At 41.2% G+C, this 19,267-nt stretch overlaps 1 protein-coding gene across 1 annotated transcript in view; it reads right to left on the reverse strand.

Moving 5' to 3' along the window:
• The window catches only part of RAD23B (RAD23 homolog B, nucleotide excision repair protein), a 50,222-nt gene extending 32,381 nt beyond the window's left edge, over window positions 1-17,841 (reverse strand). Inside the window, exon 1 of the mRNA XM_004372194.3 lies at window positions 17,445-17,841. Coding sequence (XP_004372251.1) covers window positions 17,445-17,510 — 66 coding nt within the window. The 5' untranslated portion in view covers window positions 17,511-17,841. The remainder of the gene's footprint in view (window positions 1-17,444) is intronic.
• Window positions 17,842-19,267: the final 1,426 nt, after the last annotated feature.

Genomic DNA, 19,267 nt, shown 5'->3' on the forward strand with positions numbered 1-19,267 from the left:
CCACATAAAAAAATTTGCAGTCCTCAATAATTTTTAAGTGTAAAGGAGTCTTGAAATCAAGTTTGAGAACTACTGTCTTACATGCTAAATGACTTGCTCAAAGTGATACAACTTACAAGCGGTGGCAGAACATATTTAAAGTGCTCCGCAGTGAATGATAAATCTCCTTCCAAACTTTTTTTTTCTTTGAGAGAAACAGATGAAACATCTGAAACTGTAATCATTTGGTGAAAATCACAAATGAATCACAGACAACTGACCACATGTTTTACTACAGGTGAAACTAGTTCTTAGAACAGGGTTTAGTACATACTGAGTGCTCAATTATTACTTGCTGAATGAGAAAATATGTGAAGTAGAAGAGAGGAAAAAAAGAAATATGTGAAGGAAAAGCTAAAAGAAATAAAGAAAAACAAGCAGGAATCTCACTTCTTGACAGATCATAATAAGCACAGTAATTAAGACCAATTTAACTGATACATAAACACACTCATACTTCTCTAACCAACAGAAATTATATATTTACCCCCAGCATTCAGAGAATATTTATTTAAAAATTTTAGTCCTTTCAGTTAGTCACCAGGCACTTTAACCACTGCACCACAGGGCTCCTTGAAGCAAAAACAAACCCCTGTAAACAAAAGTAAGACCAAAAGAGCAAAAAGCCTCATCAATCATTTACTTCTAGATAACTTTTGCTTCAAGAAATCAAAGCTGTGATTAACGAATACTAAGAACATAATGAGAACTTTATACACATCAATACCTATATAATTTGGCTAAAGAAGTAATCATAAGCTGACACTAAAAATATTTATTACTAAAGAAGGAAAATTAATAAACTAAGCATGCAACCAAACAGAACAAGACAAAAGAAAAAAACGCTAATAAAAGTAGAAACTAAGAAAACAGAAAAGGTAAAATAAAAAAATTATTGCACCAACAGAAAAAATGGTCAAATGAAAGGCGCAGGCAATTCACAATTACACAGTCAATAGGCAGGGAAAGTTCAACCCCGTTAGTAACCAAAGCACATATTTCAATGTCAAACATTCAATAGACTGTCACACTGGAAAAGACTGTTTCAAACAATTCTTGGTGTTAACAAGTGTGAAGACATACAAGTTCAGATTGAGAGCATGAAATGATAAAAATTTTTGAGGGCAATATGTCAAAATGCCTCAACATTTTTAAAGGGGGTGGGAGAGTTTGATCCAGCAATGCCACTCTGGGAACGTGTCAAATAACTGAACTAGACTTTGGAACGGGGTTCACCGATCTAACCAAAATTCTGGCACTGTTCTTTAACCTCAACTCAGAGATATTTATTTGCAATCCACTGAAGTCATCCGCTCATAGCCACAGGCTGAATACTGCCATCCCAAAACTGCCCCATCTTTGAAATTCGAAGTGACCAATCTCCTATTACTACCAGCTCTCTTGGTAACTATTCACTATACCTGGTCTTGAATCAGGATCCCTGGTGGGGCAGTGGTTAAGTGCTCGGCTGCTAACCAAAAGGTCGGCAATTTGAACCCATCAGCTGCTCCTACAGAATCTCTATGAGTTAGAATCAACTTGATGGGTGGTCTTGAACCTCACTAAGACCCTTAAGTCTCCTGAACCTCATAAAGGTCCCTTGAGTCTCTACTTTCACGTCAAACTTCAGAGCCAGTTCTACCACTTTCTTCCTAACATCACAGATGCCCTTGCCCTTCTGCCAGACAAAATTCGAAATCTGGATCAACACAATTGAAATTATTTCTATCAGTACTCGACATAAAATTAACTACTCTCTGGCTGCCCTACTCTCCCTTCCACCTTACTTAGTTAACAAATGTTAACTTTTATCTATCTAACCAACTGCCTCTTCACATTAATATCCAGTCTCTCTTTCTGCTCCCCTAGTTAGCCCTCTTCTCCGTTCTCCAGGAGGATATTTCAAACCTTCAATACTCTCCTCTAAATTCAATTCCCAACACAAACCCCCGACTCTCTCTGCAGATGACCGTACTTTCTACTTCATTAAAAACATAGAAGCCATCAGAGGAACTCACCCTCAACTTTCCACCAAACTAACAATACTTAGTTGCTCCCAGGTCCACCTAATCTCCTTCCTACTTGTTGAAAGAAAGAGGTATCCCTTTCTTTGATTCAAACCTAATTCATTCCACCTGTCCTCTAGTTCCCCTCCAGTGTTTCCAAGTACCTTGCTAGATTCATTATCCCCACTCCCATTTTCAACCTCCCTCTCAAAGCTAACTCATTTCTACTCACATTTGCTCAATTCTCTGGTGGCACAGTGGTTAAGAGCTTGGCTGCTAACCAAAACGTCAGTAGTTTGAATCCACTAGCCACTCTTCAGAAACCCTATGGGACGGCGCTCCCAGGAAACCCTATGGGGTAGTTCTACCCTGTCCTATAGGCTCACTATAAATTGGATCGACTCGACAACAACGGGTTTGGTTTTTCTTTTTTTGCCAGCTACTCTCTCTTCCCCTTAGTCTTAAGCATTCTTCAAAAAATTAACTGTACACATTGTCTTCACTTAATCATAATCCCACACCTATCACTCAAGACTGATATACTCAAGAGTGATAGACAGTGCTGAAAAACAGATGTAACAACTTTACTCTCATTTTGCTGCTTATTTTCTCTTATAGTGCCTACTCCCACAATTGCATTAAGACCGCTCCTGCCAACATCAATGAATTCAGCAATATCATAATCATCAAATACTTCTTTGTCTTTCCCTATCTTGATTTGTCATATTTCACTACTGACCCTATCCTCCCTTTCACACTGCATTCCTTTGCTTCCATTAACACCCTACTTCTCTGGTTTTCCTATTTCTCTGTTCACACCTTTGTGAAATCGTCTTCTTTGGCTAGCACTTTAAATGTTACTTATGGTTATGTCCATGACTGCCTCTCCTCTACAGAGATTTCCATGATAATCCATCTCATCTATTCCTAGTTTCAATAATCACCCAGATCGCTCTCTCTCTCTCCCTCTCTCCTGACCTTAAGTTACACATATTCAGCTCTCTACTGGATACCTTCACCTGGATGTACCATAGGCAAGTCAACCACAATATACGTGCTGCAGGATGGCTTCTAGGTTAGTTTATATAAATCTTCCCTAACCTGAACGAATTGAGCATGCTTTCAAATAGGATCACAGAAAAAAAAAAAAAAAAAAACTTCTTTCTGGATGCTGTGAAGAAGGAACAGGTATCAACTTTGGATATATAACTTGAGAAAGTTATGGCTGGGAATGAACGTAGTTATGACTCCTCTACTGTGCTGGACCCCATGTCAATGATCCCGTTACGAGTCATTTCAATAGGATGGATCTAAAACAGAGTACTACAGTGCCAGTAAATAACCAAGATTACCTTATCCAAGGCTGATAAATAAGAAGCAGGGATTTAACTTTCATTTTGCTGCTTATTTTCTCCTAGATTAAAGAATGGGAGTTTACCATCAACTCAGCTGGAAACAAAGCATGGTTAACACTTAAAGAAATAAAAAACTTTTCAAGTCACATACTTCTCTTATTAAATTGTTCATTTTAAAACAAAAGCATACTCAATATCTAATGTTAAACACAGCTGACATGGCTTTCTTTCCCCCACCCCAAAAGGGAGAAAATCACAGGACTACTGTTAAAAATTCCCAACACAAAAGCTGATCAGTTATCCTTTTTCATCTCAATTTCCTTCATGAGGTCCTTATCTCCTTTTCTCATATTCTCATACCAAATCATTCATCAAGTGGTGCCAATTTACCATCTAATGTCAGAGGAAATCACTTCCTAATGTTGTCGCTCCACTGCATCCACCACTACTCTAGTCTGGGCAATAACCACTAAAAGTAGTCATTTCATTTCTGTACAACAAATTTAGGTTGTAGATTGTTTGAGACAATAAAATAATGTCTTGTAAATTATACTCCCGTAACACTATCAGATGCTGCATGCCCATCTTCTTACTTGCACAGCAACTTTGCATAAGTGCACAAAGAGCCTTGAAATAATTAACTCACTTAAACTACACTACAACTCTGAGGTTGTAGTAGCCCGCCCCAAGAAGGCTCCCAATGACCCTTGCCTCCTGTTGTTCAAGCTTTTATGTACACCCTTCGCACACTATATTATGGCTAGACCATGGGAGCAATAAAATACTGTTGAAGTGATGGTGTGACTTCCGAGGCTAGTTTATAAAAGCCACTGTGGCTTCCATCTTGCTCTCTTGAATTACTCACATTGGGGGTAATGTCAGGCCACGCCATGCCATGCCACGCCATTATGAGGACACTCAAGCAGGCTAGGGAGAGGCTTATGTGGGGAGGAACTGAGTTCTCCAGCCAACAATCAGCACCAACTTGCTAGTCATGTGAGCCACTTTTGAACAGAATCCTCCAGTCTCAGTCAAGTTCTCAGATAACTGTAGGCCCTAATGCAACCTAAGAAAGACTAAGTCAGAATCACCCAGCTGAGGCACTCCTAAATTCCTGCATCACATAAACTATGAAATAAATGTTTATTATTGTTTTAAGCCATTATTTTGAGGTAATTTGTTACATAGAACCGGTAACTAGTACAGAGGTAAACATTACACAGAAAAATACTGCAACTCTGAAAGCAGATTTCATTTAAAAAAAAAAGTCTGAGGAAGCAGTTCTTATATTACATAGCCTAGCAAGTTAAAAAGTACAGGCATATCTCATTTTATCGCACTTCAGAGATATGCATTTTTTACAAACTGAAAGTCTGTGGCAACCCTGTGTCAAGCAAGCCTACTGGCACCATTTTTCCAACAGCACATGCTCACTTTGTGTCTCTGCGTCACATTTTGGTAATTCTTATGCTATTTCACACTTTTTCATTACTATTATATCTGTTATGGTGATCTGTGATCAGTGATCTTTGATGTTACTATTGTAATTGTTTTGGGGCACCAAGAACCACACCCATAACACCACAAACTTAATCGATAAATGTTGTTTGTGTTCTGCCTGCTCCACTGACCAGCCATCCCGTCTCCTTGAGCCTCCCTATTCCCTGAGACACAATATTGAAATCAGGCCAATTAATAACCCTACAGCGGCCTCTAAGTGTTCAGGTAAAAAGAAGAGCTGCACGTCTCTCACTTTAAATCAAAAGCTAGATTAAGCTTAGCATGGAAGGCACCTCGAGAGCCGAGATAGGCGGAAAGCTAGGCCTCTTGGGCCAGTTAGCCAAGTTGTGAATACAAAAGAAAAGTTCTTGAAGGAAATTAAAAGTGCTACTCCAGTGAACACACGAATGATAAGAAAGTAAACAGCCTTATTGCTGACATGGAGAAAGTTTTAGATAGAAGATTAAACCAGCCACAAAATTCCCTTAAGCTAAAGCCTAATCCAGAGCAAGGCCCTAACTCTCTTCAATTCTATGAAGGCTGAGAGAGGTGAGGAAGCTGCAGAAGTCTGAAGCTAGCATGAGGTTTAAGGAAAGAAGCCGTCTCTATAACATAAAAATGCAGGGTGAAGGAACAAGTGCTGATGTAGAAGCTGCAGCAAGTTACCCAGAAAATCTAGCTAACTGATGAAGATGGCTACACCAAAAAACAGATTTCCAACGTAGATCAAACAGCCTTATATTGGAAGAAGACGCCATCTAGGACTATCAGAGCTAGAGAGGAGAAGTCAATGCCTGGCTTCAAAACTTCAAAGTCTGACTCTCTTGTTAGGGGCTAATGCAACTGGTGACTTTAAGTTGAAGCCAATGCTCATTTACTATTCCAAAAATCCTAGAGCCTTTAAGAATTATGCTAAATCTACTCTGCCTGCGCTCTATAAGTGGAAAAACAAAGACTGGATGACAGCACATCTGTTTACAACTTGGTTTACTGAACATTTTAAATTTTAAGCCCACTATTGAGACTTACTGCTTAGAAAAAAAGATTCATTTCAAATATTACAGCTCACTGACAATGTACCTGGTCACCCAAGAGCTCAGATGGATATGTATGAGATTGATGCTGTTTTCATGCCTACTAACACAACGTTCATTCTGCAGCCCATGAATCAAGGAGTAATTTCAACTTTCTAAGTCTTACCACTTAAATACATTTCTTAAGGGTACAGCTGCCATAGATAGTGACTCCTCTGCTGGATCTGGGCAAAGTAAACTGAAAAGGATTCACTATTCCAGATCCCATTAAGAACATTCATGATTCCTGCGAGGAGGTCAAAATATCAACAATAATAGGAGTTTGGAAGAAACTGATGTCAATCCTCATGGATGACTTTGAAAGGTTCAAGACTTTAGTGGAGTAAGTAACTGCAGATATGGCAGACATAGCAAGAGAACTAGAATTAGAAGTGGAGCCTGAAAATGTGACTGAACTGCTGTAATCTTATGATAAAACTTTAATGGATAAGGAGCTGCTTCTTGTGCATGAGCAAAGAAAGCGGTTTCTTGAGATGGAATCTACTCCTAGTGAAGATTCTATAAACATTGTTGAAATGACAACAAAAGATTTAGAATATTACACAGACTTAGTTGATAAAGCAGCAGTAAGGGTCTGAGAGGACTGACTCCAACTCTGAAAGAAGTTCTACTCTGGGTAAAACACTATCAAACAAGCACTGCATGCTACAGAGTAATCTTTCATGAAAGGAAGTCAACTGAAACTTCATTGTTGTCTTATTTTAAGAAATTGCCACAGCCACCCCAACATTCAGCAACCATCAATATCAAGGCAAGACCCTCCACCAGCAAAAAGATTACAACTCACTGAAGGCTCAGACGATGGTTAGCATTTTTTTTTAGCTATATTCTTTAACTGAGGTATGTACATTTTTTTAGACACATTATTGCACACCTAATAGACTACAGTATAGTGTAAACGTAACTTTTATATGCAATGGGAAACCAAAAAATACCTGTGACTCACTTTACTGCAATATTCACTTCACTGATACTTGTTTTATTGCAGTGGTCCAGAACCAACCCCACAATATCTCCAAGGTATGCCTGTAGTAACAGTAATTAAATTTTGGCAACTACCCATTTGCAAATAGAAAGAGACTACTTAGGCTAAATAGGTTTACAAAAGAATTTCATGAACTTACACTATAGGGCAAGGTTTTTTCTTTTTTGGTTCCTTGGGTGGTATCCTTGCATTTGAGATACTAGCACAGGCAGGAAGAAATATTTCTTGAACTTCCCTCAAAAAGTAGGTTCCTGCTATTTCTAAAAATAGAACTGATTATAAAGATGCCAGCTGACTTCAGTGCAAACAGGAAAATCTTCCCACTGGACCCAAAGAATAAACGAGTGTAGTATAGGAAAAGATGAGATTTTTATTGAAACAATAACTGCAAGTATGGTATTAATAATGTGAATCTATTTTTAAGGAGACAGAAAAAAACAAAGGCAATCCTTAAATTGGGTTATGATCTAAAAGTCTACTATTTTAAATATATGGTTTGAAATCCAAAATTCATTTTCCCACTGAAACTACACAAAATAGTATTTAGGCTCAGCCAACCAACACATGCCAGTTTAGTCTATTCTACAATAAAATATATTCCTAACAATATGGTTTCAACAAGAGCAAAACAGACACAGAAATTCGGAGATTGAGTACAGAGAAAAGTAGTAACTCCCAAGACACCTGTAACTTTTAAAGTTTCTATATATATGCAGTTACAAGAGAAAGGCTCTCTCTAGTGCACTACAAAAAAAGCAGCCTAACTAATTCACAAGTATGTGTGTGCGTGTGTGCGCGCGTGTGCGGGGGGGTATATAGGTGAGGGTAGGGGAATGTGGGTACCAAATAATTTTATCTACCTGCTGAAGCATCTAGAACCTGTTCATATATATTAGTCATCTGTAGCTGGTCTATCTCCTCTGTAATGGGTTTACATAATGTTTAAAATTTAAAAGGTTTATAAAGTTCATTCAGTTGTGTAATTAGCTCTTTGAGACACTACACAATGCATTTAATTTATCTAAACTTAAAGGGAACAGATGGTGTGGGGTCCTTCAGCAGGTTTCACTGTGCTACTGCAGGCTTCAATTTAGCACATTCCTTTCTAAAACTAACAGAAATTTTATATCTTACCTATCAAATAGTTTTACAGTTTTCAAGCCAAAAAGAAAGGACCTTGTTCACTGCTCTTAAGAACCATTCAAAATTGCTGATTATGTCAAGTTGAGAAAATGAGAATGGGATCTCATTCAACTACTACCCATCTATCAGTTTGTTGTACTGTGGCGGCTTGCGTGTTGCTACAATGCTGGAAAGGTTTCAGTGGAGCTTCCAGACTAAGACAGGCTACGAAGAAAGGCCTGGTGATCTACTTCCAAAAATTAGCCAAGGAAAACTCTATGGATCACAGAATATTGTTCGAGACTTTCACTTGTTCACTTTGGAAACATCACCAGGACAAAGACATCATGTTTGGTAAAGTGGAGGGCCAGGAAAGGCAAAGCAAATCCTAACGAGATGAACTGACACAATGGCTGCAACAATGGGACTCAAATGCAAACAATTAACATGCCGGCTACCACCTGAAAGGTTAGCAGTTCAAGTTCACCCAGAGACATCTCAAAAGAAAAGTCTGGTGATCTACTTCCCAAAAAATCAGTCATTGAAAACCATATGGAACATGGTTCTACTCTGACACACACAGGTCAGGGATGACTCGACAGCAAATGGTGGTGGTGGTGGTGGGGTGAGCAGGTAGGTACATATGGCAGAACCTTGTGATCGTTTCTCATGGGGTCAAGGACCTAGTTTTACCCTAAGTAAGGTGGCCTTTGTCCTCAGTTCTACAGAAATAACCCTTGAAGTAACTGAGGTGCTTTGGTCTGGGACTTCCAGGCCACACTTGAGAATTTGTGTTGGCAAGCAGGGGCTGACCACACTAGAAAAGACTCACTTGGGAGGTCAATTATCAACTAGCCTCAGGAGGTATGATTTCATTTATCATGCAGGACTGGGCTAATAAAAGCCCTGAACACAGAGGCTTGGAGAGCTTCCTGGTTGACAAGCACATCTGCTCTGGGAGAGTAATAAAGCCTTTGAGACATGGAAGCTTGGCACTGGAAACCCTCCCAGACGCTGCCCTATGTATCTCTTCATTTGCATCCTTTTTGGTTATAATATATCTGTAGTCATAAGTATGGTATACTCTGAGTGCTGTGAGTCATTCTAACCCATTATCGAACCCAAAGGGGTAGCAGGAGGCAGCAGGTCAGAAAGTAAGGGTGTCATGTGGACTCACCGAACTTGCAGATGGAGTCTACCTACTTGGCAGTCTGAAGGACAGTGTCCTTCTACCTTGTGAGCGCTGACCTAGCTCTGGGTGGCTAGGGTCAGAGTGCCTCGGGGGCGGCTGGCGTCAAGGATGGAGAAGTAGGAATGTGAAGACTGGATCAATCTCCACATTTTGAGGTTTGCATTCATGCTGATCCTTACCACGTACTTCTATATTCTCAATAAAATAAAACGAGAGGAAATGATATGAAATCTGCCTACAGCAGTGGAGGAGTGAATGGACTACTGAAGTGTATGACTGGCAGGCAGAACTAAGGGCCCAGTTAAGGTAAACGTTCATGAATTTAAGTGAGACAAGTCAATCTGTGTTTGTCAAGGCTATGTGTTTGTCTCTAGGTGCACAAGTGCAGCACAAACATAGAGCTGAATTTAATCACATTTGGGGTTTTCTAAGCAAGAGCAATGTAGTGAGAGAGGGCTCATGCTGTCAATCCTTGCTCTCAACACTGTATGCTTATTATCTCAAACTCATGTAATCTTCAAAGTAACCCTATGAGGCTAGTACTTTCAGCAGTAGCATATCCATTTTACAGAAGAGAAAATAGGCTCGTAACAATTGTGTGACTTACCCAAGGTCACATGTTAAGCCATCTAGTTAGAATTGAAATTCAGGCAGCCTGGCTGGAGAGTGATGCTATGCTGACTTTTATAAGGGAGTAATTATGATCAAGGACCCCATATTAAACTGGGCAACGGTAGAAGTAATAACATGAGAGGAGTAAGAGCCAGTGAAAAGGAACTATGGATCAAATGTCTCATTAGAGTTGGAATCAGAATGTAAGGTATGATGCTACAAACTGAGATTACTGGGCGGGGCGGGGGGGAGCGCAGTTACAGTTACTAGAAATGGAGGGCTAGTTACTATTCAAAAGGAGCCCTAGTGGCACAACGGTTAAGTGCCCCATGCTAACCAAAAGGTTGGCAGTTTGAACCCGTCTAGGGGCTTTGCAGAAGAAAGACCTAGTAAGGTATTCCCGTAAAGAATACAGCCTAAAAAACCCCATGCGCCAGTTCTACTCTGAGTCTAAATCAACTAGACAGCACCTAACAACAACACAATAGTTACTAGTCATGAGACAGAAGGTCATGGATTGAATTGTGTCCCCCAAAAATATCTGTCAACTTGGCTAGGCCAAGATTCCCAGTATTGTGATTGTCCACCATCGTGTCATCTCATTTGGTTTTCCTACGTGTTGTAAATCCTACCTTTATGATGTTAATGAGGCAAGATGAGAGGCAATTGTATTAATGAAGTAGGACTCAATCTACAAGATCAGGTTGTGTATTAAGTCAATCTCTTTTGAGATATAAAAGAGAAAAGTGAGCAGAGACAGGTAGACCTCATACCACCAAGAAAGTAAAGCCAGGAGAGCACGCCCTTTGGACCCGGGGTCCCTGCACTGAGAAGTTCCTAGACCAGGGGAAGTTTGATGACAAGGACCTTCCCCCACAGCTGACAGAGAGAAAGCCTTCTCCTGGCACTGGCACCCCTGAATTCGGACTTCTAGCCTCCTGACTGTAAGAGAATAAATTTGTCTTTGTTAAAGCAATCCACTTGTGGTATTTCTGTTATAGAAGCACTAGATAACTAAGACACTGAGTAACTGAGGTAGAACAGAAGAAGTGATCACTGGATAAAGTTTAGGGAATAAAAGGTCAGGATATTGGAAATATCACCTTTCACAGTTATTGAAACTACCAAGGCCATTTACTGTGTGAACCTGGAGCAAGTTACTTATCACCTTGGTTTCCATTTTTTCTTCTTTTTAAAAATGTACTATTACACATTTTTTCAGAATTCTGGCATGGGTTTCGTTTTTACACAATGCTTACCACATGCTGTGAAGTTCAAAATTATTGTGATCAATTTCATATTTTTTAACCCACAGATAAAGGCGGCTACATCAGGAAAAAGAGTAACCCACAATGTACATCCATAGCTACCATCTCTGCTTCTCCCATCTTCCCTCATTCTATCCAAATCTAGCTTCTGGCCCCACCAGTCCCGAGACTGCATATCAGGGTCATTAAGGACCTTCAATAATTTCCCAAAACCAAAGGTCACATCTCGTTCTTATCTTAATCTCTCAGGTATTAGACACAGTTGACCCTTTCCTCCTCCTCAAAACATTTTCTTTTCTTGGCTTCTTTCTACTGCAAAGGCTGCTCATTGACTGACTTCTTCTCTGGTCAATCTCCATATGTTGGGAGTATCCCAGGGTTCAGTCCTAGGACCCATCCTATTTCCTAGCAAAATTCTCAATTCACCCAAGGACAGTCCAATTAAAAAATAATTCTAAAAGCACAGAATTTAATTCACTACATACAATGGATAACTTAGGCATTACAGCTCAATTCTCTCAAGGAACTAGTTTTGAAAATGGCTGCTAGATGATCTCATTCAGTCCCACTGATTTAAAAGTCAACCATATATGCTGGTTATTTCAAGTCTCTACCTCCAGTCCAAACCTTCTCTCTGGAATCCAGGCATATATAACCAACCACCTCCTCAAGAGTCACCTCAAACTTAAGTCTTGAGTTCTCACCCCAACCTCCAAACTGGCTCCTCCCTCAGCCTTCCACATCTCAGGAAAGAATACAAGTATTTACACAATTCACAAAACCAAAACCTAGATTTAATCTTTGATTTCTCAATTTCCCCCATTCGACCCATCAAAAAGTCCTCTCAACTCTACCCCACAAAACATACCCCAAATCCATCCACTCCACTTCATTTTCACTCCTACTACCCTGGTCAATTGCTAAGTCTAGCGCACAAGCCTCCTAAATGGTTTCCCTGCTTTCACTCTTGCTCTCCCTAATATCTATTCTCCATACGGCCCTCAAAGTAATCTTTTAAAATCACAGATGAAATATCACTTCTCCTCTGCTTACAATGCCCCAAAGTCTTCCTATTTTACCTTGAAAAACATCGGCTTACAAAGCCCTAGTGTTTTGGCCCCTTGCCTAACTCACTGATCTCTTACTTACCCTCTTCGCCCTCACCTACCAGACCATCAATGTAGGCCTTTTCTAAATTCCCACAACACACTCTTAAACCCGTAAAGGCCTTCACTCTAGCAGTTCTCTACAGAAAACTCTTCCCATCTGTGAGCACTCATTATTCATATTTCAGCTTCCCACTGCCGTCAAGTCGATTCCAACTCGTGCTAACCCTATAGGACAGAGTACAATTGCCTCATAGGCTGTAAATCTTTATGGAAGCAGGCTGCCACATCTTTCTCCCATGGAGCGATTGGTGGGTTTGAACCGTCAACCCTCTGGTTAGCAGCCAAGAGCTTAACTACTGCACCATCAGGGTTCCTTGATCTAAGCTTAAATGTCATCTTATTCAGAAAGACCTTCTGTGACCAACCTAAAGAGTAGCCACCTAGTCATGCACTGTCAAATCACCTCACCCTATGTTAATTTTCTGCATAGCATTTACCATTATCTGATTTTTAAAATGTGTTGACTGTTTTATCCCACTAGAATGTATGCACCATGACAGCAGGGCCTAATATGTAGTAAGTGCTCAACAAATAGTTATTAAATAAATGAATCAACACGCAGACACACTACACTGAAGAAACAGTGACTTAACAGTTCACCAAAAGAATGCATTCAATTAATTCAAATGGTATTTATGAATGCCTACTGTGTGCCAGGCATTCATAGAGCAAAAGTCTGCAAGAGACAAAATCAGATTTTCCAGGTTACTCCTGTATTTTGTTCTACTACTGTGCCAAGAATCCTTAATTTCATCTCTGCAAAAGAGTATTTTAATATATTCACTGCTTAACATCTTAATAATCTAGGAAACATCAATAATAAGGGCCTATCTCTACTATGACAATATTGGAAACACAATAAACCACAACAGGGTAAGACACTAATAAGTGATGGTCAGCAAATACTGTTATAGAACAAGTACTAACGCAGTATTTCATAGTACAATCACTAACATTACAGAAGTAAACTATAAATGAATTATTCTTTACAGATCACTGCACAGCACACTAAATATAGTTTATAAAAATTAAAACTACTGTATCATTACAATTCTTTTATCAAAAACGTTCAATATATATACACCTTTGATGTCACATATCATAATGTGATCTTGTTTCAGCTTTTGCCTTAACTGTCATCTGAAATTTACTTTTCCCTCCAGTTATTCAAGGCATATAATTAGTGGCAAGCTGACTACAGGAATGAATCTGTATACCATGTACTCTTTCTCTTCATCATATTCAATGATAGAATAAAATACTGCATGGTATTGCAATTATCTCAAAACTCTTTTTTTTTAATTTAATCAGCCTGTCCTTAATTTAAAATGGCATTAAGCAATAGCAAAACAAAAAACCTAAAGTGACTTTGGATCTCAGCTTAAAAACTATGTGTATTCCATTTCCCTCTCACTGTCCATCATACCACCAAAATTTCAAAATCTTCAAAAATTTTATGAGTAGCAGTCTATTAAGCATGTCAAAATGCTTTATAGGTTAAATTTCTCATACTTTCTACAGTATTAAGAAGCCCTGGTGGTGCAATGATTAAGCACTTGGTTGCTAACTGAAAGGTCAGCACTTCAAACTCACTAGCCACTCCAAGGCAGAAAGCTGTTAGTCTGTCTCCATAAAGATTACAACCTTGGAAACTCTGTGGGGCAGTTCTAGTCTGTCCTATAGGGTTGCTATAAGTCGGAATCGACTCAATGGCTATAATTTTTACAGTAAGTCATCTATTAAAATAGAACATCACACATTTAAGAATATTCTCTTTAACAATACCCTATCTCTACACATCACCTTCTCATTTTGTTTCTATATTGTTTAAATATTGGAGAAGATACACTACTATTATAATAAGAAAACTGTAGAAAGTTAGCAGTAAAGGCAATGCATGCAAATAGTTAAGCAAATGATACAAAATGATTAATAAGTATAAGAAGGTTATTCTAGTTTTTTTTAAAAAAAAAGGGACGGGTGGGGACTTGCAACATTCAAAAAACTAGAGCAAATAAAAACACCCTAAAACAAACCTTGCTTTCTCCACCTTCTCCACCATGCCCCTTTCTATAGCCACTGAGCCCCAATTAGGTCAATAAAGCTCCGAGGAGGCACAGATCATGTCCTAGTACTCCTCTAGGAGTGCCAGTCAACGCTCGTTTAGCATCTAACTTGTTCAACAAATGAATCACTCCCACGATTCCCCTTATCCCTCCATCCTTTCTTACGCTTATTTTGCTCAAGCTCTCAAGAATTCCTATACTGGCTACCATAAGTTACTTAATTTCCTTAGCTCCTTCTAGGTGAAAATCTTAAAAACAAATACAAAGCTTTGAGTAGCCAAAATAAGAGGTTTCAGAGGCCAAAATCTGATCATTTTATAGGTGGATTTCCTAAAGGTCTCACTAAAATCCTATTTTTAACTTTTGATCTATTTTTAATATCCTTAGTTACCCGGTCCTCACAATAAAATTAGAAGCAGGACACTTAAGAGTCTCCTACAATGATACGATTTTAACTGTTCCTTTTCCTTACTGGAATTTGACTCCAAAGCTCTGCATCAAAAATAAATGGATACTAACAAGAAACCAGTAAGATTAAAATAGCTCTACTCTGAAAAACATTTCTGAAAGTTAAAGCCAATAAACTGAAAACCAAAAACTCATTTTAATGTACGTAAATGTTCCATATATCATGGATTGCATGTTTTAATTTCTTGCCCCAGACTAACAGTATTAAGATAAATGGTAACAAAATGCTAAAGATGCCACTCTCTGTAACAATGAGCTTTATGAAAATAAACTCCTAGAAGTATATTTTTAAATTCATATAACTTATTACATTCCCTTAACAATAAACTGGAAAACAACAAACATAGTTAAAAATCTATACAAATATTGGCTCTAAGATAACAATGTATGTGTAAAGTACCTAAAAAGCTTTACAAATCTTATAGAACATAAACATTTCATTGGAGCTGTGGAAAGTCACTGCTTAACTTCAATAAACTCACATATAACCAAAAAAAAAAAAAAAAAGATCAACCCCACTGCCACTGCCGTCGAGTCAGTTCCGACTCACAGCGACCCTATAGGGTTTCCAAGGTTGTAAATCTCTACAGAAACCGACTGCCACATCTTTCACCCTCAGAGTGACTGTTGGTTTCCAACCGCCGTCCTTTCAGTTAGCAGTTCACTGCTTTAACCACTGCACAACCAGGGCTTGTTGAGTTACCATTAAAAAAAAAAAGAAGAAAGAAAACCTTCTTTAGGTTTCAATAATTGTGGAATTAATACTGGTAAAGTTGCTGTGGCACCAACATATGTTAGTAGAAAGAACCAAAGTCAAATAGACATTTTATGTATAGCCACACAATAGTTTGAAATAGTAACTAAAGCTGTGTCTGAAAACATTAAACAGACAACTGCATTTTAACTTTCGTCCTTTAACTTGTTAATACACACTAAGCAGTAAAGAAACGTTCGGGAAGAATTTCATTCAGTTAGTAATATTAACCCAGTCAATTCTGAGAACACAAAGTTTCTCACATATAACTGTTATTTCCTGCACCTTATTAAGAATATATCTCACTGCATACTTCTACATACAATGAAATGTCTTGCAATTAAACCATCTTGTGCCACAATTTCAAAAAAGTTGGGAAATCTCTTGCTGTTTTTTAAACAAAGACACAGAAAACTTCAAAAATTACAGGATAAAACGTAACACTTCACTCAGAGGTATCCACTGGGTAATAATCAATTCCATTTATCGACCATCAGCTAAATGCCATTTTGTCCTCACATCTCTCCACAAAGCAAGTTATTAACCCCATTGTACAAAGGGCAAAACTAAGAGTTACAGAGCCACAGATGCAATCTCAGGTATATTTAATAAACACCATGGCTCCTGATCTCCAACAAAAATATAATCAACTTTTTAAAAAGTTGCTGGTTTAAGCTTAGCATTATGACAATCTTAATGGGATATAACAATGCCAGAACACAAACAGGAAATTTACACCCGTCATTTTTAGATTCTTGGCATAAAATTGTACTGACTTCCACTTAGTGTCTCTTTTTGCAATCACAAATACAGAAAATGGCATGAGAATTTACCATGTGTATTTCTGAAATGTTGTTTAAGTGTAAAACAGATTAAAAGGTTTTTTAAATGTGGCTATCTCCCTTGAAATGCTGCTAACTATGGGCGGGGGGTGGGGGGTGAGGTGGAGTGTACAAGGTTCCAATACAACTCCTACAATTCCAAGACTTCTAACGCAGAGGACCCATGAAATCTGGAGTTGAGTTTGAGCCAGGATTTGAAGAGCTCTAATGCAAAAATCCTCACCACCAAAGAGGCCTCAACGTGCAATCTGCGTATGGATGTGTGTTGGGTGGCGGGATTCATGATATATGCAAATAAAAGTTAACAATTCTGCAGGAAAAAAGGCAAAGAATTTATTTTCACCGCTACTCACCTCCGATAACTGCGGCAGACGAAACCTGATACTTTTTTTTTAACGCTCACTATCTCGGGTTACCACCTCCTAGACCTTAGCGTCTAACCGTGTCCACTCAGGTCTAGACGCCTCATCTCCCTCCCCCACCTGTAAACCTACGCCAGAAAGCTCAGCTCGCTCCCGAGGCCGCCCCGACCTCCCCTCCCCCTCTGGCCCCACTACCAAGAGCTCCTAGGCCGAGGCCTCCTGTGCCCCGCGGGCGTGCTTCACGCCATCTGCCACCAGGCCTTCGGCGTTCGGCCACTGGCTTCCCATTCTCCTATTACAAAGCCAGTGGGCCAACTCCGCAAAGTCCGGTGCGACGCACGCGTCCGAGGCCCGGACCCTGGGCCCTGCCGCGCCCGAAGCCCGCAGGCCGCACCTCGCGCCCGCAGTCGGGGCGCCCTCGTGGGTGAGCCCAAGGCTCTCCTCGCTCGGGCGCGTCGCAGGGCTCTGCTCGGTGCTGAGACCAGGTCCCGCGCGCAGCCACCGCCGTGCCATCCCACACCCAGGCCCGGGGGATCCCTCACGCTCTCCGAGGCCCGCGCGCGGCCGCCCCCACCCCCGCCCCGGGCCCTGCGCTCCCCGCCGCTCGTACCGTCTCCTCGGGGTCGATGTCGATCTTGAAGGTTTGCTGCTGGAGGGTCTTGAGGGTGACCTGCATGGTGCCACCGCGCAGCTCCACTGCCGGGCCTGCTCCGGGTGCTGGCCGTTGGGCGGGGTCTGTGGCCTGGCCGGGCCCCGGGGTCGCCGGCGCTCCTCGCACACTCAGGAGGAAAGCGGTGGGGGTGGGGGCTTGTCACATTCGCCCTGCGGAGCGGCCTCTCCCCCAGCCCTGGCCCCGGGCCGCGCCGCTGCCTCCGCGACTGCGGCCTTCCACGCGAGCTCGGGCTGAGTCTGGCGTCAGCCACTGAGTCTGCAAGAAGCGCGAGGGGTTCTGAGCGACAAGCAGGGAATCCGCTAGCTCACCACAGGATGGTCGCCGCCATCATCGTGACTCGCCGAGACGCGCCCCCTCCCCCACCCGAAAAACCTGAGGATGGGCCGGGCTGGCGAAGCGCGCAGGCGTAGGGTGCGGCGAGGCTATGCGTATGCGCAATGAAGAACTCCTCCCCGGAACTGGGGGCGGGGCGCATTGCGGCTCTGGAAGATCAGCGGCCGGGAGCCGGAGTGCGCAGGCGCAGACCGTGGACATCCCTTGAGCGCTCAGGGGTTCCCTGTCGTGTCTGCAGCTGGGGTGTTCTCCCAGCCCGCCGCCGCCCCGCCTACGCCCAGACCCCGCCCGGCCGCCGGAGTTGCGCAATCGGTAGGCGGGGAAGCGCTACGTGGAGACAGGACCAAGTGAATGCTGAGCTCCGGAGCTGGAGAACTACAGGGCTGTAGATCGGGGCTGAGTTTAAGTGAAAGGGTCCAGGTAACGACCATAATGGGCCCTTGCAGTGTCCCTGAGGCTATGTGACGTTGACTGATTCTTTAATCCTGAGAGCACAGGCTACAGTGCTAGACTGCCGGGGCTCACATTTTGTCTTCTCTTCTTACTAACCTTATGAACTTGGGCCAAACTGAAGGACCTAACGAACCTCAAGTTATGTCACTCTTTTGCGCAGAAATCTCCAGTGATTCCCCGTTTCACCCAGAGTAAAAGTCAAAGTTCTTAAAAGTGGCTACTAGACCCTTACCCTCCACCGCATCTCCTTTCTCTCTTACGCTTCTCATTGTTGATGGATGCTAGGCGTGCTCCTGCCCAAGGGCCTTCCTTTACACTCGCTTTTCCCACTCCCTGATTGCTCTTTCCCCAGATACCTGGATCTTTCGCTCTCTCATCTCCTTCATATCTTTGCTCAAATGTCAGCTCAGTAAGGTGTGTCCTGGCCACGCTATTTAAAATCGCAACCTCTTTAGCTCCGTTATCCTGCTCTATTTTTTTTTTCCAGGAGTATTTATCACCTTCTGATTACATACGGGAGCCCTGGTGGCCCAGTGGTTAACAGCTCGGCTGTTAACCAAAAGGTCGGCAGTTCGAATCCACTAGCGGCTCCTTGGAAACCCTACGGGGCAGGTGTGCTCTGTCCTCTGGGGTCGCTTTGAGTCAGAATCGACTCGACGGCAATGGGTTTGTTTGTTTTTTTTTTAATTACATACAATGTACATGGTTATTGTGTTTATGCTCTCATTTTTCTCCGGTAAACCACAGATTGAAAATGCACAAAGACAGGGATTTTGTCTGTTTTGTGCACCGATGTATTCCTGGCATCTAAGAAACATACTTGGCACATAGCAGGACATGTAACTATCTGTGGAATGGGTGAATGTGATTCTGGTTCCTCATCAGTAAAATGGGGATAATAATAGTATTCAACTCATTGATTATTGGAGGAAGTGTTGAATAATACAGCATATGTAAAATCTTATTACCAAGAA

The sequence above is a fragment of the Trichechus manatus genome, unplaced genomic scaffold (genome assembly GCF_000243295.1).
Source record: "Trichechus manatus latirostris isolate Lorelei unplaced genomic scaffold, TriManLat1.0 scaffold00016, whole genome shotgun sequence".
Taxonomy (NCBI): Eukaryota; Metazoa; Chordata; class Mammalia; order Sirenia; family Trichechidae; genus Trichechus; species Trichechus manatus.